The following is a 20,568-nucleotide window of genomic DNA, read 5'->3' on the forward strand; positions in this document are numbered from 1 at the left end:
AACTATAGCTTTGAGCTGAAATGGAGCTCATCTGCCACATCATACGGGTAGCTTTGTAGGGCCTGTAGCTCCGAAAGACTCCAGTTTACACAATGAAGTGAGATATGTGTTTATGATGGAGTAATTTGTATGCTTGTGGTATAAAAAAGCCCCCTTGTTTCCATCGGTGTTTGAAGGAAAAGTGCTGTTGTGGAGAAGCAGTAGAGAAGTGGGACTAGGGCGCAGGCAGCACCCTGTGAGATGGAGAATGTGGAAAGCTACCGCGGTAAAGCGGTTGTAGACGAGGAGGTGTCATTCCTTGTGTAGTTTTATGTCCCTGCTTGGGCCCGAGTGAGTGCTAGATCACCCCTCACCCATGTTAGTGACCTGGGATTTAGAGCTCATAGTCACTCAGACCTGTTAATTTTTCTGCATTTTGGATGTGGGCGAGACTTGGATGGCACAGGACTGCACCAGCGCTGCTCCCGCTCGGGCTTAAACCCGCAGGAGGAGACCCGAGGCAGTGTTATTGTACAGGAGATGCAGGTTCCCAGGGGATGCAAGCCTGTGGGCTCCGGGCATCTGGCAGATGTTTTGGCCACGTAGGGGAGGGCTTGTCGTGGTCTGCCAGGAGCTCGCGGTCAGGTGATGGTTTCACAGCCCGTCACATCCAGTTTCTGCCCGTTTGGGAGTGTTCGGCCAGGATCTGGCACGCTGGGCAATCAAGAATCCTCTTAACCATGACTTTAAAAGGCAGAAATCCAGAGGTGCTGGTGTGGAGGAAGCGGTGGGGCTGTGGCCATCACCTGAAGCCTTCTGGTACAGAACCTATCTCGGGCTGTCAGAGGTTCCCCATCGCAAGCGCAGGGACTGGGGTGCTTCAGGTGTAGGGGAGTATATATATATATTCCTTTTCTATGTGTATATTAAAAACCCATATATATAATCGTAATATATATATTATAATTCTAGTATAACCATATATAATATAACCCTATATAAGCACTCCCCAGCGAAGCGAGCTCCGAGGTAACGTTTCTCAATTTTCAGGAAGTTGTATGGAACATAATAAAGGTGCAGCACATAATTAAAGTTCAGACGTATTAATCAGGGAATCTGAGAGAGCTCTCCTGGAGATAAAAGAGGAGCAGATGTGTTAGCGCTGAAGAGTTGACGTGCTATGGAGGAAACCTAAAATCAAAAGCCCATGAAACGTTTCATGCTCCATTATTGCCAAATGGATCCGTAGTTCAAAGTCTTCCCGGCTACTTAGCGCATTCAGTTTGATCATCTGGGCATTGATACATGTTTTTTCTTTTACGTCTTCTCATATCTACCTTCTCCTGCCCGATAATTTTGATGAGGATGTGCCCCCGTAGGTAACATAAATACTGTGAAGAGCGGCAGTGTTTGAGTCTCGACAGGTCGGGTACGGCTGAGGAATGGTTGTCAGCCACGAGGAGAAACGTCCCCATATCTGTGTTTCTCATGAACGATGCCCTAGTAGCAAAAAACAGAGCGTTCAGCTGAAATTGCCAGGAAACATACTGACTTTTTTGTATTAAAAGGTCTTGGTGAAATTCTTCATACCTTGAAATTGATATGTAGCGATGATGTTCTCATGTCTTGGTATTTATTGCTATCTTTGGAGTAGTTTTGAACACCCTGCTGCCGTGTGTCCGTAGAGGAGGAGCAGGGAGGTTCCCGGCCCGGGGAAGCAAGCGAGCTGTGCCCCCGTGCTGCTGGTGTGGGGCCTGGGAAGCGCAGCAGGGCCCCTCTCACGACCCCCCCGGGTTTGCAAATGTGTATGTGCCAAACAGAGCAGCGCTGTGTCTCTGTACATGTGAACTCTTTTCGTTGTGGAAAGCGTGCAGTTTATTTTCCTTATGCCTCTCCCATCCCATCTCTCTCTCTCATTGACTAATTGCTGCTGGGTTTCGTTTATTTTTTTTCTTTTTTTTTTTAGCATTGTGGAAGGCAAAGAGGGGGAGGGTTTCGGGGCCAGACTCTCCAGCCAGAGCCGGTCTGTGCACAGCTCCCGGGGTGCGGGTTGAGCTCGAGGCCGTGCCCGGCTGGGAGGGTCTGGCCCCTGTCCTTAGAGCCAGCACCGGGCTGGAGAGCAGGCGAGGCGTCCCACGGCCGGGCTGCTTCTTAGCGTCCTTGTTTCCCTCTGACCGCAATTGATCGCTGTTGTGTTCTGCTTGTTTTTTCTTAATTTGCTTTTTTATTATTTTCCTTTTTATATTTTATCCAGATCCCCCCACAACTATCCCTCCTCCCACAACAACCACCACCACTACCACCACCATCCCTACCACCATCACAGGTACGGTACCTTCATAACCATTGGAAATGTCCTGAATGTGTATTGTCTTTTATGTATATGAGCAGAGCATGAAGCCTGGGGAAAAACAACAAACAAATCACTTGCTTTTTTTTGGGTTTTTTTCCTGCTGAAATACACCCGCCGTGCTGCGGGAGTGCTGGGCTGGCACTTGGACGAGTCGCATAGTCCTCACTGCGGGGTTTCTGAGACGCGGGGACTGCCGTGGCAGAGCAAGCCGCTCCTGCAGTTGCCGGTGGCCACGCTGGGTCCTTCCAAACGAAGGATGCAAACAGCCCTCCAGCTCACTGCGTACGGGCAGTTGTGTCAGCCTCAGCCCCGTCAGGGTCAGTTCCTGAGCAGTTCGTGCCTGGAAGCAGAAGGTTTGGGCCGCAGTCATGTAGTTCGCCTCCTCGGGATGCTTTTCCTCCCGCCTCGGTGCTTGGTCTGTCCCTGTGATAAGCCTCTACCTCGCTCTCCCAGGAAAGGGAGTTCCCCCAGGCGTTTTTTATTGAGTCGGACCCCATCCGTAGGACCCTTTTTGAGGAGCTGGCTTTGAGCATTTTGCACTTTCCGCTGTCCTGCGAGAAAAGATGAATACAACCAACCCGCTGACCACGAGGCACCTCCCTCACACGCACCCGTCATCCTGGCTCACCAGACCCGCCTCCCTCCACTCACGAGGAAGGCCTTTCTGATTTATTTGTAATCATTTGCATTGCCATTTTCCTGATCTTTTCTATTTCCGCTGCTGCTTTTGCTTTTGCTTGCCTTTATTTTTTTGTTGGTTTTTTTTTGAGGTAGAGGTGACAAACCGAAGGTGAGAGTGGACCTTCGGATAGCTGATGGCACACTGTTTGCTGTTGCTGTAACCCATCCCCTGTGTGAATGCCTTCACGTTTTATTTGCTGTTCTGACGTTGCTCAGCTGACTCTAACTGTCCTGCTCAGGGCTTTTTGTGGCTTCTTCCCTCTGAGGTGTTTGCAACCCAGTCAGACTCCGCTGGCCTGGACACGCAGCCGCAGCCTTTCTCCCCACGTGCCTTACCGCGGCCGTCCACCACCCACCATCGTGCTGTCCGGACCTTGCCCTTCTCTGTCTTCCTCTTTCCAGGTGGTTGCCAATAATCCCGAGCTCCAGGCACCCAGGTTTGGATGCTCGGGACACCCTGCCGTGGACGATGTCCCGTGGTGCGATTTGGGCGCTCCGTTTCCATTCTGTTTGTCGTTTCTCCCCTTAACCAGCTTTCCTTGCAGAGTAGTTTCACACTCTATTCAGGTCTCCTTAAGAGCCGTTGGCAGAGAAGCTTGGTCCCGTGTGTCGTGGTGTAAATGAACGTGTGTACAGTTTTGTTTTGTTTTATGGCAGTTTGTTAATGCTTTCAGTGACTTTTGGAGGGCTAAAAGGAAGAATTTGCCTTGATGCTTGATTGACCCTGTTAGTTTGTCGCTGCCTGCGAAGGGTAATGACTGTCCTTCTCCCAGGAGCTGGGTGATTAGCAGCCTGTCGTTTTAGGGATCATGCTGGGACTGGCTCCCAGAGCACACGCTGTCCTCACCTGCCAGGTCAGGCTCCCAGCGGGTGCTTGCTCGTAATAGTGGTTTTGTTCTTTGCTGTTCCACTGCAATCGTTGCAACTTGCTTGTGAATTTCCGGTAGCTTCTGGGCTCTCCTCCGCGGTAGTTTTCTAGCTTTTTCACATTAAAAATAAGCAGGGAGGTGGGTGGTTCTTGAGGTCAGGAATGGCTGTCCCCGGGGCTCCTGTGTGAGCTGACTCCAAGTGTAGCTCTGGTCTGGCTGCTGCAGGTGTGTGGGTGAGGTTCGGGGGTGGCCCCAGGAGGGTTTCTGCCTTGCCGGTGGGTCGGTGATGCCCAGGAGCTGCTCGGCACCCTCCCAGCTACAGCCGGGTGGTGCTTCCTCAGTCCGTGTCTCTAGCTGTAAGAAATCGCTCCTGAACTCCTGCGACAGGTTTGCTTTGAGCGCGGGGATGAAGGGGTGATGGTCTTCCAGGAAGGGAGGACCTTCTGGGGGGGGCTGATTCCAGCAGTTACTCACGGGACGTAGGATTAGTTAATGCTGATAAGATAAATTTCTGTGTTCTTCCCTGACGCTGATCTAACCCTGAATCTTCTTGACGTGTGTCTTCACATCTTCTGCCCGCAAGTTCAGCGTGCTTTTCCCACAAAGAACATCCAAGGCTTCGCCTCCCTTCCTGGTGCAGAAGCGTGCATGCATTTCCTTCCCAGCCAGCAACCAGGCAGCGTCAAGCTGCGGAAAGTCTCGCTCTTCAATAGTTAAGAGACTTTGTAGCTGGAAAAAAATTAGGTCAAATTAACATAATCTCCAGAATTACATGGCATAGTAGTGTTGAAACACTTTTTAAAGCCTCGAGAGACAATTGATACTTTAATTCCCATCATCACCAAAACGCTGAAACATTCTTCCAGGGTGACATAAGCGCTTTGGTAGCACACAGGCTGTTCCTTGTCTCCACTGGCAGGCTGGGCGCGAGTCGTCTGCCAGCCAGCTGGGTTCAAAACCGTTCCTTAGGATGGAGAGGCACTTGGAATCTATTTCATTTTGCCTTTTTTCCCCCCTATTTCTTGTATAATATTGGCCTTGTTGATGTCCCGGAAACCAGAGAGTAATTCTGAAAAACAGTTGTCTTGTTTTAGTTTAAAAAAAACAAAAGGGGAAGAGACCCCAGCGCTGGAGCAGTTTCTCTGCCCAAAGATCTCTGGAAAGCTCCCCTGCTGCTTTCTTCCAGGAGAAGGAAAAGCTGAGCAGTGGTAAAGTTTCCAAACCAGCACGACCTTTAAAGCTTTTCCTGTGTCATCGTTGCTTCGCTTCGGTGTAGGTGCTTGAAAAGCTTTCCTGCATGACAGTGTGATCTTTGTGTGTATCCTCCAACAGCACTGACATTCCGGCCGTCCTTCGGCGCTTCAGCTCTTATCGCTGGCCAGCCCTTCGTTATCGGTCCAAATTGTCCTTCTGGCTTTGTTCATTAAGATGTACAATACGATAGAGCGGAGCAGGCTGCGTCATTTGAATTACCCCTCGAGTCGCTCCTCGAAATGCCGCTTTTGGACAGCTGTTGTTCCCTGGGAGATAAAGGTTCTTCATAAGAGCAGAGCCCTCATCCTTGGGCGCGGTGCGGAGCGCTCGAGCCTGCCTCTCCGAGCTTCCCGTTGCTGCCTTCTGCTCGTGCTTAGCACACACACCTCCGCGCCCCGGGATCTGCGGTGTTATTTGTACAGGCACATTTGCATTTCTCACGCTTTCTCTGCAGATGGATCGCGCAGGTGTCTTGGCAGCAGTCTCGGCGCAGACCTGGGGGTCCGACACGCACGTTACCAGAATTTCAAGCCTGGCGTTGGATGCTACCGATGCTGCAAAGCCCCTGCTGTCCATCTTGCCACAGCGTTAATGGCGAGGTGGCAGGTTTCACGACGGCCTGTCTTTAATGCCATTTTAGACCCTATTTTAAAGTATAGCAGGTAGCAGGGGTGTGTGTGTGTGTGCAGGGGGCTGAGACATTGCAGGCAGTGGCTTTGGCTTACAAATTCCCAGGGGTGCTCGAGCCTCCCCGATGAACGCGGTTGGAAACGCCAAACCTGTGCTGTGGAAACACTCTTCTGTTCCTTCTTGAGGCTGGGGACTTTTAGAAGTCTGTTTGAGCTGAAGGTGGTCAGAAGCCAGCGAGCTCCAACACAGGAGCTGTTAACTGAGTCTGACTATCACATCTCGACCAGCGTCACGCAGTAGCTGAGCCCTCCTTGTCGCCCGGGTGGCCAGGCACTGTCCTGCAGGCACTGGGCAGGGGGCACGGAGCTGCTGTGGCTACTGACAGAGGCTGGCTACATGCCAGGCCTGGGCGCTCCGTTAAAAAACGTGTTTCTGTGGCACCTTGGCTACCTGAGGAAGAGCAGCGCGTGGAAACGTGAAGTCCTTGAGAAGATGGTGTAGCAGGTTTTCAAAGCGTGAATTCACATGCCAGAAACCTTCCCCGAAATGAGCAGAGTGATGCTTTGAGCCTCCGTAGAAGTTTGCTCTTCGGTTGCAGCTGGTTGTGTGCAAACCTGCGGTTGCATGGGGCTCCTTCCAACAGTGATCCACCGAGGTGGCGGGCAGGGAGGATGTGATAGGAGTCATGCTTTGGTCACGTTACCTTCAGTAGGTTTGTGGGAGGTGAGGAGGCAGCGTGGGGGTCGCTGAAGGACGTATGTCATCGCAGGCTGTGCAGTGTCCCTCCCCGCTTCTCCGACTGCCCCTTCGGAGATGCCCCCGCAGCAAACAGAGGGGCAGGTCGGCCAGAGCCGCCAGCACTCCGGGTTTGCTCCCAGCTTGCAGCATGGCCAGGTGCTTGATGCCACCGCGCAGGCACTCAGCCAAGTGATTTGTTCCCCCCAAATTATTTATTATTTAACTTGTGCTTTCCGTTGAAGCTCCTGCATGTCCCTGGTAAAATGTCAAGTTAATTTAAAGATGATACTGCGCTCTTCTGACATTTTCATCCAGGATGTGACCGCATTAAAGGGAATAAAGGAAGAGAGAGTAGGTGACAGGCCTGTTACAGAAAATAAAGTGAACTGAAATTCAGTCCTTTAGTACCACGGCCAGTCAGTAGCAGACACGGTACCGTCACGTCTGCTGTTACCGGGGGTGAGGCAGCATAAGCGGTGCAGAAACCATCATTTCACGGGGCAGAAAACGTGCGTGTTGAGGAGAGCGAGGGCAGGGGGAGCTGGGCAGAGGACCTGTCCCCTCTCGGGCGGCCCAGGCTGGCCGCGGGGAGAGCGGAGGAGAGCGCAGGGCTTGGCTGGGGTTTGTATGGTGCCTGGCAGCGTGGCGGGCTGCTGTGTGAACCCAGGTCTGCTCAGTCCCAGCAGAGGCTGGTACGGCGTTGGCAGGGTTGGGAGGTGAATACAGCCCAAACCCCCGCGGATCTTTGTGGGAAAACACGAACAGGCGTAGCCGGAGCCACAGCGCTGGCTTCAGATTATTTTGTCCTTGTCGCACACAAGTTCCATACAGATTGTGATTATTTGTGTGCAACATCTGGTGCACAAATTAGAGTGTCTCGGGGGTGCGTTGCAACATGCCCGAACACAAAAGCACTCGGCGCAAGCTGGAGGCGCTTTCTGGAGCATCATCGCAGAGTATCATAACGCAGAGTACATTTTCCTCCCTCCTTCCGAGGAGCAGTGAGCGAGGGAGAGGATGGCTGTGCTTCTGCACCCTGTGCCTTTGTGGAGCTCCTTTCCCCTCGGACCGCGCTCCCGCGGCGTTACGGGAAGGTCACGCATCTGCTGATGCCCCAGAGGTGTGTGTTCAGTGGGAGCAGCGGGGATCTGGCTTTTTGCCAGCCTCAGGGACCTGGAACGAAGCAGAAATGCTGTTTGCAACGCTGCACGCTGGGCCCTAAGGCTGCTGCGGGATCAGCAACGTGAGGGAGTCGCCCCGGTCACTAGACGTGAGGGAGTCTGGAAAATCAGAAAGAATAAGAGCTCCACAGGGCCATGATCAGACGGGCCTTTGGTTTCAGTTCAGAAAGCGATTTAAAAAGCAGTGTATTGAATGGATTTCCACACTTATTAATACCTCTTTAAACTAAAAAAGAAGTGTATTTTACCGTTATTTTGATGATGTGCTGTTGTTGTTCCCTTTGCCATAGCTGTGCGTGTTTAAGCTCCGGTGTATCGTGTGCTCCTGTAAGGCTGCAGCACTGCAGCTCGAGCAGTCGAGTGGGTGAATTTAATTTTGCTGCTGGGACTTTAATATTCCTCCACCGTGCTCGTTCTGTTTGAGGCTGTGGACTAATTACAGACGAGTTTAAAGGGCCCAGTCTGTCACACTCCACAAACAGTTTGAAGTTGGAGAGAATCCATTTGAAAAAATGAGGAGGCGTAGTGCTGGAGCTCGTAACTCAACGGAACGTTGCCCAGATGCCTCCATGCAGTAATTTCATAAATATGTGTGTATGTGTGTGTGCGCACGCTTGTGTAGCTACCTAATGAAGTGGTGAGTGCCTGAAACTTGGGTGTTGTCCGAGTTTCCTTGCTGGCAGATACCACCATCTGCATCGCAAGACGACGCGTGTTAGTGTGTTCATTCGAGGGCTGGCCAGGCTGAGCTCTGCTGTTATGACCAGTGCTAAAAAGAAATCATGATCGAGAGGAATGCACGGCTTTATAGAGGCCAATGGTTCCTTTCTTGGATCCCTTCTTTAATTACAAGCTGGTCCTCTGGTGAATTGATGTACAGGTAGATTTTGGCAGACCGTTGCATTGTTCTGCCTCTCCCCGTACGGCACATTTTGTTGCCTTACCGATTAGAACTGGGAGGAGAAGCCTTTATCTTCAGATGGGCAGTACCACGCTGAGCCTCTCTGTTTGTGTGCTTTCTGCGTCCCGTCTGCTGTGCCCCAGCGTGTCAAACAGCCCGTTTTTCAGCACCAACTTATCATTTTAAATGATTACCGTCAGCTTTGTGCGATGGTGTGACTGCTGCGCGCACCTACGGCTCGGGACCAGAACGGTGCTCTTTGGTGAAGGCAAAGCCTTTCATTGGCTTTGTGCAACCCTAGTTAAGTCAGAAACACATCAAGGACTTTCTTGTTGGTCTGTATCTGAGGAGAAGAGGTGATTTTTCTTCCAGGACATGGGGCAGAAGCCTTATCTCTGGGGTGCTATGTCTGCTCTGGCACATGAACATGGCTGTTCTTGAAAGCAAAGTAAAAGTCAATGGCAAGTGCCTGGGATTCAGGAGAGCACGTTTAAAGTTAGCCAGTCCGTCTTGAACTGATGGGCTGTCCCAGCAGCAGCAGGGCAGGGCAGGGCTGTGGCTGGCTGCGGGAGGCAGAGCAGCGGTGGAGTTGGCTGTACACACAGTTTCACATGTGTTCCTTAACTCCATACCAAAGCAACAGTGACGATGTTTCTCTCCTTTGCCACGCAACCCCTGTAGTCGTGTGCCCGTGTCGGGGGCGCTCCGTGCTTTGCTTTAACGTGAGATTATTCCTCTTCGGAGCGCTCTGTGTGTGCAATCCTTCTTCTCAAAGACGCCTCTGGGATTGAAATGGACTTCCAGAAAACTCACTCTGAACCTTAACTGGTCCGTGTTTCCTCTTGCAACCATCCAAACCATTTGCTAATCATAACTTTGTCATTCCAGCTGCAGCCAACATGTTGTTTGACTTGGATATTTGTGCGCACTTACAACCGCTTGAGAACTTTATTTTTTGTAACCTGTTGGTCTCTGTCCCCAGACGGGGAAGCGAGATGCACTGTCCAGTTTGCACTGTTTCTTGACTAATATCTCTTCCAGCACGTGAATACGAGTTTGCTTTCAGCAGATTCTCTATTTAGTGTAAAAGCTGATGTAACTTTTTTTCATTTCAGGAAGACAGTAAATTGAGACTATTTGTAGATGCCAAGATGCAATCTCAGGAATTCATACTCAGTTTTACAGCCCTTTCTAAACAACAACTTTCCCCCCATCTCCACCACCATTTTCCCCTTCGCCATTTGCTTGGTTCAAACGAGGCATCGTTTGGGGATTACTACCCAAAAACAAAAAGAAGCCCCGCTCTTGTTCTCCTCTTTGCTTCGGAAGGCTTCCCCTGCAGCCTCCCCCAGAGCTCCCAGCAGCAGAACCGGCGCTAGCGCATTGCAGCGCGCCTTAGGCTTGGTTGCCAAGACGAGAACAGTGTGTGTTGGCAGTGGAAACAGGCTCTTGAGGGCTCCGTAATCTGTTACGCAAATCTGGGTGCAGTTTGTTAAATTGCGCAGGGTTTATTTGTTTTGCTTTCATAACTAAAGCATGTAGGCCTCGTATCTGTAAGTATTGTGTATTCCTTGTATGATCCTTGTCTTCACGGGTGCTTCAGAAATTCAGACCTGGGCCGCCCCCAGCTAAATTGCAAAGGAACAGCTCCTCCTTTTTCCACTGCTGCCTCTGGGCGTGCGGGAGGCCTGCCCGTCCTGGGGTTCCCCGGAGAGCACGTTATCGAGGGGGAACGCCAACTGAATTGACTGTCTGTCGTTGCTACAAAGCTCAAGCTCCGGGCTGCTTTGCAGGAGCACACAGTAGAGCACTTGTCTACGCTCACCGATATGATTTTATTCATTTAAACATTGCCTGCACCGAACCGAGCGGAGCCGTGCGAAACCCAGGCCTTGCTGCCGGCTCGAGGGGATGGGCAGGGTCTGCAGAGTGAGGGCTGTGTGGTGAGGAGCCAGCCTGCTAAAGCCAGCGACCACCATCACCGAGAACCTAGAACCAGATGAGAGTAAATCAGGTTCGACAGCTGAATAAGCCAGTACTTGGGATAGTGTGAGTAAGTATGAGTTAGACCTACTGGTGCAGAGGAAGTATCATAGGCCAGAGTCAGAAAAAGCCTTCGGGTTCGGGTGGGTCTGTTCCCATCACCTGTGAAGAGATGAACATCCCTCAGCTGGCAAGGAGCCACCTCCCAGGAATTTCCCATGGCATGTGCCACGCATGGAGTAAGGTCAGCCTCAGAGTAATGACCAAAAATCTCTGCTATATTTTTATTACCAATAACAGTTAAGCTGTTGTGCTAGAGGGACTGGTCATTTCTACCTGCATTTGCCCATTCTAGAACAGTGGTTTTGCCACTGAAAAAAACGTGCACTTTCCCAGTGCTCACACCTTCGGTACCAGATGTGTGAGCTGTCGGAGTCTCTTCATGTCTAGCATTTACTTGCCACCTCTGAAGCGGTCTGGGCTCGGCGGCCACGCTGTGTACAGACGTACTCGGAGGTTCCCTCATTGGACGAAGGAGGAGAAGAGGTGGGAGCAGATCAGGCCCCAGTCGCTAGCGCTTCGGTGGAGGCAATGTTTGAGTGCATAAAAGCTGTTTTCCCAGTGTTGGGTCTTTGTCCTGGTCCTGAGCTTCTGTTTTGGTCCTTACCAACTCAAGCGTTGGTGTCGGTGTTCCCCCCGTCTCCTGTTCCCCTGACTTTGCAACCACCGGGAATTGTTCCGGCAAGGTCCTGGAAAAAGAGCAAAATTTACTGTTTTCCTCAGGCTCATAGCTTTTGAACTGGAGGCATGTCTTCTAAACAGTGCAACTCACTTCAAATGCTTTTTGCCTTTCATTTTATTATTGCTTGTCACGCAATGTTCTTTGAAAGCTTGCTCATATATTATCTGTTCCATTTTTTCCATTTTCCCTTTTTTTGCATGCTGTTCCTCCTGTTTCTTCCCTTCCTCCAATCCTCTGTTCCCGTGTGTAGACACAACGGCGGCGACGGAACCGGCAGTTCACGGTTGGTATCACATTCCTGTTTATCTTATTTCTCAGCGCTGCTGAGTGGCAAGACAAGCCTGGGAAGGGGAGGCAAAAAAGGGAAATGTAGTCTTCAAGGGAAAACCACGTTTCAGGTGGACTGATCTCATAAATATAACATAGTTTTTAAGGCTGGAAAGTCTGTCTGCTCTTGTCATTTCTGTTGTGAGCTTCGCAGCCGGGTGTTCCGGTGCCAGGCAAGCACCGATCCCCCGAGCCCCGTGGCAGCGACATACGTGTACGAGCCGTTCTCCAGTTGTCTTGATTGCTGGGGTAATCGCTTCACGCACGGACAAGAAATCCGGCTTTTGAAAAGGGGCCTTCAGATTTAATTTTTTAGGAGGTGGGTGAAATCTGGAGCGTGTTCCTTCCTAAGGCAGCGGGTCCGCCGGCACGGGGCAGCGCCCGGGGTGCTGGGGATGCTCGCGGAGGAGCGCCCGCCTCGGAGGTCAGCAGCGAGGTTTGCGTTACTGCGCTGCAGGAGGAGACGTTGGAGAACGGATAGCAACGCTTCCCTGTCAGCATAGCAGTCTAGCAAAGTAACCCTTCTCGTCTGCTCGAGGCAGTCTAGCTAACAGCTTGACAGCTTCCGTAGCTTCCTACAGTCTTTAGGCGAGCCTAAACAGTCACTCCAGACTGGAAGCTGAGCATATCAGTTTTTGGCAGGAGCTCGCTTTTCAGCTACGGCACCAAAACCTCTGACAATTTTAATTAAGGCTAATCCATATTGGAGTTTGCTATTTTAATTTCTTTTACCTCCGATAAATCGACTGTTTCTTTTATGGACAGAAGTCTATAATGCAGAACAACCTCTTTTTCCTGCCTGCTCCCTACGAGGCGTATCTTGGGCGGTGGTAGAGGGAGGAGTGAGTAAAGTCCCCTGTCAGGTGAAGGGACATGCAGTTCTTGTCCCGAATAACTTACCCACTTGAAAGCATTTTCCCACTTGATGGAGAAATCGGAAGCCTCCAGGCATACTTCTCTTTTCTATACGTTGCCAGTCTACCTATGGATGTTTAATGTCAAGGTGCAACATCGGTAATTACGTAGCTGCCAACAAAGTCATGGCAAGGCAGTAGAAGTCCGAGTGTCGCAGCGCTACGCTAACGCTCGTGAAAGTCAGATGAAGGCTAAACGTTTATTGTCCCAGGCCCTGAGCGGCCACAGACTTTCCTGCCTTAAAGCCCAGCCGGTTGGTGCTGAACTGCCCCGCGCTTGCCCTCGGGGGGTGCTTTTCCCGTGGAGACTCTGGGGTTTCTTTCCAAGCTTGTGTTGCTGGAGTGTGTATGGAGTACACCAGGTGTTGCTGTGTGTTGGCCATTTGTTCTTACCGATGTCCGATGGGAGTGAGCATGTCTGGGAATGACTAGAAATGCATGGGCATGAACTGGAGCCAAATGGATTTTCTCCAAAAACGATTTTAAATGAATTGGGGGAAGAAAAAAGAGAACAAAAAAAAAAAAAAAGAAAAAAAAAAAAGAACCCAAAAAAGAGATTGATAGCAAAGAAAATGAAATGTAAGGCTAGTGTGGAACCAGCACAATACTTCAATCGGGAAAAGGATTTTGAGTAATTTAATTTTTTGGAGTGTATCCTAGAGGACTGGGGGGAAAGGAGTCCTGTATGTGTGTGCATGTAAAGGCGGTAGCAAAGCCCCTGCCATTCCTGTTCCCTTCTGGAATGGAGTTGACGGCAGCGATGCATGAGTGACCTAAAGCACGAACGTTGTTACCTCTTTTGTTGAAAAATGAGAGCTTAACTGTGAATTTTCTGATGCACTTTCTCCTTTCTCTGCACTGTTCATTGCCAGAACTCCAATAACAGCATGGTCATGGCCGGCAGGAAGGCTTGTGCTTCTGCTGCACCGCACTAAGCCGGGTTTACCGAGCTCAAGCCCTCCTTCCCTCTCCTTTTGCCCCGGGTGGTGTCAGGCAGTCCCCTGCCTGTACGCAGCCGGAGTTGGGGCAGACCTCGGCGGAGGCAGGAGAGCCACGTCTCCGAAGCTGGAAGGGAGGCACGTTTTCGGCCGTGCCCTTTCTCGGCTTCTCTCCTGCCCCTCTCCCCCTCCAAATCGACACGGGAGTTTTTTATTTCTCGGCACGCCGCGGAGCTGCCGCCCTGCGAGGAGCCCTCGGGCACGACGCCCACCACACTCTTGCCCCCTGGGCAAGCAGGACATGTATAAGCAGCCATGACCTTATACATGACGGTCTTTTGCCAAAGCCGTGACTTAATTTCGCCCTTTTTTCCCAAATTTTGAGCCCGCCCTGCTGTAAGCAGAGACCTTCAGGAGCCCCTGGATGATTTTTGAAGAGCACGGGCAGCCCCGTTCGCGCGTGTGCCCAGAGAGGGCTCGGCGCCGGGGACGCTCCGAGCTGCTTGTCAGCCCCCCCACCCCGAGGCAGAGGCAAGGCGCCCTGCTCAGCACGGGCAGGATTTCTGCCCATCCTCGTGGAAAGGGAGGGTGGAAAACATCTCCTCTGAAGCTGGCAAAGCAGGAAGCCTGGAGCGAAGGGTAAAACCACGAAACATCCCGGTCGTGAGTGAGGAGTGGCAAGAAAACACCTTGCCCGTAATAGAGCAGGTAAATTATTTTAGAAGCAGGAAATCTTTCCCCAAAGGCCCATGTGAATTTTTAATTGCGGCCTTAGCAGGGTTCTGTACGAGAATATTTAATGCTACCGTGTTAAGCTCTTGTTGCTTTTTCCCATAGCGCTCAGCCTCTGAAAATGAGTTTTACTTGTCTGAAGGCAAAAGCCGAGCCGTGCCAGAGCACTGGTCGGCTGGCAAACCTCGCCAAGTGCGACGGCACACGAGGAAAAAGCCCGGGCACGTGCTGCGTTAGCGTTATCCAGGGCTCTGCCTGGCCAGCTGCCGCCTTCCCTTTTGTCAAGGCCCTGCCTAAAAGTGCAGCTAATAGCAAACAGATTCCTAAAGATATTTTACAGCTCCAGTCCTTGGAGCGATTGAATAAAACATCACAAAGATCTCTGCACAGGTTAAGGTTTCCGTGCAGCGCCGCGGAGCACGCGGCGTAACCCAGAATCCCTGACGGGTTGTTCACAGCCTGGTGCCAAAGAGGAATTGTCTTTTCCTTCCAAGGGGAGCGAGGTTAGGAAGCAGGAGGACGCATCACGCTGGCGATGGACGCCCGCGGCTGCCCGGGGTGCTCCCGGCGCTGCCTCGGCACCCGGGTCAGGGTTGGCCGTTGGCAGGGACGTGGCAGGCGAGGGAAAAGCCAGCTTTCATGTGCTGAGCAGGAGCTGCGGCAGGCTTTGAATTCGCTCTGATCAGAAGTGAAAAGAAGGGCCTTTAATAGCCGATATGAAAGTTTAATGAGAAAAATCAAGAGGTAATTTACCACATACTTAAAATGCCTCACAACAGGTTTTAATACTGTTCGGCGGCGTTTTTAAGCATACCAGGTGCAGGTAGAAACGGAATTGTTGAATTGTTAAATTTTCTTTTGAAAAAGACTTTTTTTTTTTTTGCTTCATGAAAAATGCAGCGTTGCCCTTTTTCCTCATTATTGAGAAAATGTGGTTCCTTTTAAGTGAAAGGGAAGACTCTACAGAAGCAATTTTGGAGAGGTAAAAGTTGAACGGCTCCTCTTCCGAGCCCGGGTTTGCACGTGCAACGCTTCTGAGAGTCAGCTGTAATTGTATTTACGTGTTGTACCATAGTACAAAGGGGGCTCCCTGAAACCCAGGAGCGGCGCACAAACAAAACGCTCGCTCTTAACCTAAACACCTTCCCCCTTCAGCAGATAACTCCAACCGTAGCTTCCAGGTGACGTGATGTGTTTGAAACACCGTCACTGCGACGGAGCTTTATTTTTAATGAGCTGTACACACACCCTGCTCGCTGCTTTCCCGTGGGGGACAGCGTGCTCGTCAGCCTTACAGCGTTAACATCCTCGCTGTGGAAAGGAGGTGGGTGTTTTTAGCAGCCTGTCCCAGGGACCAGTGACAGTGGGGTCTCTCTGGGGGAAATAGGCTTTTTCTGCGATAAGGCATCGCCTGTAGCAGCCAGAGTAAGTTCTGGTGAGTGCCAGCCATCCTGGCCCTGATGTAAACTCACGGGAGCGTGGCTCGCCTAACTGCTTTATCAGCTTTGAGGACAGGTGCTTTTTCCATACAGGGATCCGATTTGGGAAACGACAGAATAGGTTTTGTCAGGTTTTTTGCAGAAGCCGCAGCCTGCAGTCGGCACGTACAGGTGCCTTCCCATTTTGAAATGCAATCTGCAATGTTCACTAGTCACTAAATTGCTGGGCTTGCCCACGTGACCAAAGCCAGAGTGCATTTTGTGGGAAATTGGAAGAAAATTTTACATTGCTCTGTGTATACAGAACTGAAATCGAACCGGACTAAATTGGGACCTTGTCCCGCCCCGTGATGACTAAAAGATGGAGCTTGGGGGTCTCTGCATGCTGTTATGAATGAGTGACTTTGGTTCCATGTGTCGTGTGCCAACAGTGTAGACTGAGGAAAGTTTCTGTCCGTCATAAAGGCAACCATTGCCGCTCGGTCATGCGAGTTACTCTGCCCAAGCCGGCAGAGGATGGCGAGTGATTGACGCATTGGTTTTTTCCCCCCCAAGAAATTCATCCTCAGCTCTTAAGTGTGTTGTTTTTTGTCACTCGAGAAACGCAGAGAAAAAACGAGTTTGTTTTTACTTGTAAGGCTTTACTCAGTTGCCCAATTCCGCAGAGGAGCTGGACTCTGGGGACCTCTCAGGTAAGGGCTAGTCCGTAGGTAAACCGCTGCTCTCCTACGCTAGATCCTGGTTCCACGCTGATTTCTGCATCTTGGCCATGTCGCATCGTACAGTCGCTGTGGTGTAGCCATTCCTGCCACGCACGCTCTCGCAGCTTGGATGTGCGCTCTTTTCTGTTGGGATGCTCCTCCCTCCGTTTTGTTTTTTTGATTTTGGCACCCATTTCTGTGTGGCACCCTTGGAAACGGGGCGGGAGGCGCGCAGAGGGGTGAGACAACCGTTTCGGGTTCCCTCCCCGCTGCCGTGCCGCAGTTTTTTGAGTGCTCATTTGGAGATGGGTTGAGTTGGGACTTTATGTTTGTAAAACGCTCAACTCTGCCGTATTGTGTGAAACCTGGCTTTAAAAAACGCAGCCGGCGCTAAATCTCGGCTGCTTGGTGATTTCTCATAATACGAGCATCAGATTGGGGATGAAAAGGAGATAATTGCTTTATCAGCGGAGGCAAAACCAGGTAAATGGTTTGAACCTCTCTTTATCCACGCTGGACTGAGAATTACCTAAATACATCCTTATAGTTGGTCCTTGCGAGTTAGCGCTGATCCAGATTAAGAAATGAAAGCCCCTTCAGTGGATGCAGGTGGTACAATCAAAGCAGGGGTCGTATCAGTGGTACAAACAGCCTCAACCTCTGATGGTCATGTTTGGCCAGAGCCTTCCTAAGCGGTTTTACAAATTCACCCGGTTTTTTGGCTCCCGCTTCTCAGAGCACCCCTGCAGCCTGGCTCGAGCCGCTGCCCTCCGCGGCCAGGGGCTGGCTGTGTCGCGCAGGTACGAGAGCCGGGAGCAGGCAGCGTGGTGGGGACAGACCCCAGTGCTCGGCCACGAGGCAGGACCGCAGCCAGAGCCCTGCCCCGGGGGGTCGTGGTCCAGCGCTGCTCTGCGCTTTGGCCAAGAGGTTAGAAATGATTGATCCCTTCAGAACGTGTTCTAACGCCTGTTATCGCAGGCCTGGGCCAGGTCTCGTAGGTAAGAACTAGGTGTCTGTCAAATACCACTCTGTGGACGGGAAATAATTGTTTTGCTCTGATAAGCTTTATTTTTTTTTGGTTTAATTTGTATTTTTTTAAAGAAAAATGCACCTTTTGGTGAATGAAGAGAAGAACGGGAAGCAATTCCACCGCGGAATTCCTCAAAATGGGTGTCTGCTCCCAGCCCTGCCGTTGTCCCAACGTGCCCCCGTCCCCGCAGCACGCCTCGGAGCAGCCGTGTCTGTGTGCGGTGGCTGGCACCTTCTCCTGAGCCTGGAGCTCAGTGTTTCCACTCGTCTGAGTCTTCGATGCGAGTCAAAATTCCCCCAAAACTTTACAGAAAGCAGCGCGAGCGCAGCTGCTGCCGATGGCAAGTGCCTGCTGTGCCCTCCCGTACACCCATTTTGGAGCATCCATCTTCACTACTGATTTTTTTTTTTTCCCCCCTAAGATTTTCAAAATTTTGCTTGCTGCTCCCTTGGTTACCCGTGTACCCCCCAAGGGTAATCATGCCAAGGCAAACATGCCGGTGTCACTAGACAGAGCCCCAGGCCGCTCTCTCCTACGAACCAAACTGCCCTCCGTCCCCTCGCCCGTGCCCAGCCTCCCGGGGAGCTGCACTCGGGTCCCGTGTGGGGCCCGGGGTCGGCCGGGTGGTGCAGGTGAGTGCTGGAGCTGAGCTCTCCGTCGGGAACGCTGCCCTGCGCTGCGGCGAGCCCTCGGACGGGCCCGCGGGGTGCGTGCCCTCGCCGGGGGCGGATGGTGCCGTGCTGGCCGCGGGGTGCTGGCCGCGGGGTGCTGCGGGGTTTGCTCAGTGTGCTGTTCCTTCCAGGTGCTCCTGTCCCGCTAAGCGCTCCGACGGAGGCTCTGCCAACCGCGCACTTAAGTAACGCGTCCCTTGCCTCCCGTCCAGGTAGTAGTTCCCAGAGCTGTAGTCGCTTCTCCTGGCCGAGCTGTGTGTGTCCGTGCCACTCGCAAACCTCTTGTTCCCAATGTGCGGGGGCCGTAGGGTGCGGGAGGGCTTGGCCCCGCATCCCTGCAGCGCTGGGAATCGCTGGGGCAAACTGCTCCGCGTGTGAGCGCGTGTGCACGCACGCAAACACGCGGGTGGGTGCGTACGTGGGTGCTGCCGTGTGCTCTGACCGCAGTAACGCCCACGTGCCCGTCCCCCCAGGCACTGCGGTCTCTGCCTCGCTCCAGAGAGTCGCTGCACCTCTGGTAAAACAGGGAGCGATCAAGAGGGAGCCATGTAGCCTTCACGTCGGGTTTGATTAACTAATCAAAACCTGATTAGCACCCTTGTCCGAGGGGGACGCTGATGAATCAATCGCTATCGATTGTGAGCGGGGCTCCCGTTTTCTAGCAGAGAGGAGACTCCAGAAAGAACCGATGAACATTGAGCCCCTGTCATAGTGATTAAATTTATTAAAGCGAAGCGCATTATTTTTTATGAAGCGATCTTGAAATGGGTCACTGAAGGGGAGCTTATTGATTGAAGAAGGATGAACTCCTCGAATTTCTTTGGCTTAAATGAGACCAAATCCAATTACAATCCAACAAACAGGTTAACGCTGCTCTAACAGTCCGTCGATAAATTAGAGCAGGGGGAGCACGCTTAATGCCGCGCTGCCGTAATGAATAACATTAGTGCTCATCCTGTCACACGCAGGTGGTGATTTCTGCCCTCCCACGTGGGGGATGAGTGGTTTATAGTGTTTCTGAAACGACGACAGCCTGTTCTTCCCCCAGCCCTGCCCACCAGCACCCCCCGCCAACCCCAACTCCTAGTGCTGCTCCAACGCAAGGAAGAAAAGATCACTAAGTTGGGAACTCTTCAAAGAAGTGGGTTTAGGTTTTGTTTTCCCTGCCTTGATGCAGATGTTACATTAACATCTGGGAGGTGTTGCAGCTGTCGGTGGAGCTGGTGTGTGTACCCTTACGTATGCACACACACAAACTCAGCCCTAGCTCAATAGCTTGAAATTGATTTTCACGCAGAAATGGAAGATGAGTCTTTGTGGGAGCGCAGCAGTAAATCCCAATGTGCCAAAATTAACGCCTATACTGTGTTTTCACAAAGATCTCCATCAATTTCCCAGGGCAGCCCCACGTCGGGGGCTCCGGTGCAGGAGGTCACCGGGGAGGAGCCGCTGCCTTCGGGGTGCTTGTGCGTGCGGAGGGCTCCTCTCGCAAGGGTGACCCCAAACCTGGCCCTTGAGCCTTGCAGGGCCCAGTTCTGAAACCTCGGTGAGGGCTAAGGGTAAAAAATGAAGTGCTGGATCCTAGTGGGTCTGGGGCTTTCAGAGCAGGTATGACTGAGGTTTAAAATACTCCCTGGTACAGCTGGGTCCAACCTCGTCTTTCTCTTACTCTTGAGGTGCTGCCACTTAACAGAGAGTAGGAGCTGGAATATACGTAGATACATATATAAAGATTTTAAAGCCTCATTAAAACCAGAATCGAATGGAACCTTTTTATTGAGTAGCTGGGAGGAGAAGCAGCCTTCCTTAGGCTAAACCTTGCTGTGAGCGCTTGACCCACATCGTTAGGGTACTGCTGTTAACATCCGCCAGCTTCTTCCACGCTCCCGAGGCCGTCCCAGAAAGCTATTTTTAAACGATTACATCTGCAAAACTGTTAGAAAACTTGAGATCATTAATACAGTTACTTTTTAAAAAGCGTCTCCCCCTGCAAAAAAAAAGCCAGGAGTAAGAGCCTGCGGGTTTAAAACGCGGCTGTGAGGTGACAGTGCTCACGTGGAAGAGCCCCAGCTGGACGGCTGCTCCGTGTTGCTCCTGCCTCTCGGAACGAGCGACGTTAGTACGGTGACAGGTCCCAGCCAAAAAGCCTTTCTCTTCTGTCTGCGTAGCGTTTCATGAGCTGCACTTTTTTTTTTTAAAGGAAAACTTCAGGGTTCGCCTTCCAGTGGTGAAATCTCTTATTTGTTGATTGCATGAGCAGTTGGTTAAAATGATGGGGGGGTTGGAACGAGATGATCTTTAAGGTCCCTTCCAACCCAAACCATTCTATGTTTCTATAAGCAAAAACCAATTTAAAGCCCCCAAAGTCTCTTACTGGCCACCACTTGAAGTGGGCCGACAGCGGTGCCTGCTGCTGTATACAATCTGCATCTCACGCAGACAAGTTCAGTGCCATGTCAGATAGAATCACGGCGTCCCTCTGACGCAGGGCGCAGCTTTCAGGGA

General features: G+C 51.6%; 1 protein-coding gene across 7 annotated transcripts in view; it reads left to right on the forward strand.

Moving 5' to 3' along the window:
• CADM1 (cell adhesion molecule 1) overlaps positions 1-20,568 on the forward strand; it is a 132,021-nt gene that overhangs the window by 105,639 nt on the left and 5,814 nt on the right. For 2 of the 7 annotated variants that reach the window (XM_068418119.1, XM_068418123.1), the window contains exons 8-9: positions 2,234-2,305; positions 11,562-11,594. The exons of 1 other annotated variant lie outside the window; for it this stretch is intronic. In XM_068418119.1, coding sequence (XP_068274220.1) covers positions 2,234-2,305; positions 11,562-11,594 — 105 coding nt within the window. Of the gene's footprint in view, positions 1-2,233; positions 2,306-5,590; positions 5,903-11,561; positions 11,595-16,299; positions 16,354-18,194; positions 18,276-20,568 lie in introns of those variants that run through there. 4 more of the 7 variants (XM_068418118.1, XM_068418117.1, XM_068418121.1 and 1 more) reach the window with 4 other exon arrangements.

This window comes from Nyctibius grandis, chromosome 25 (assembly GCF_013368605.1).
Source record: "Nyctibius grandis isolate bNycGra1 chromosome 25, bNycGra1.pri, whole genome shotgun sequence".
NCBI classification, from domain to species: Eukaryota; Metazoa; Chordata; class Aves; order Nyctibiiformes; family Nyctibiidae; genus Nyctibius; species Nyctibius grandis.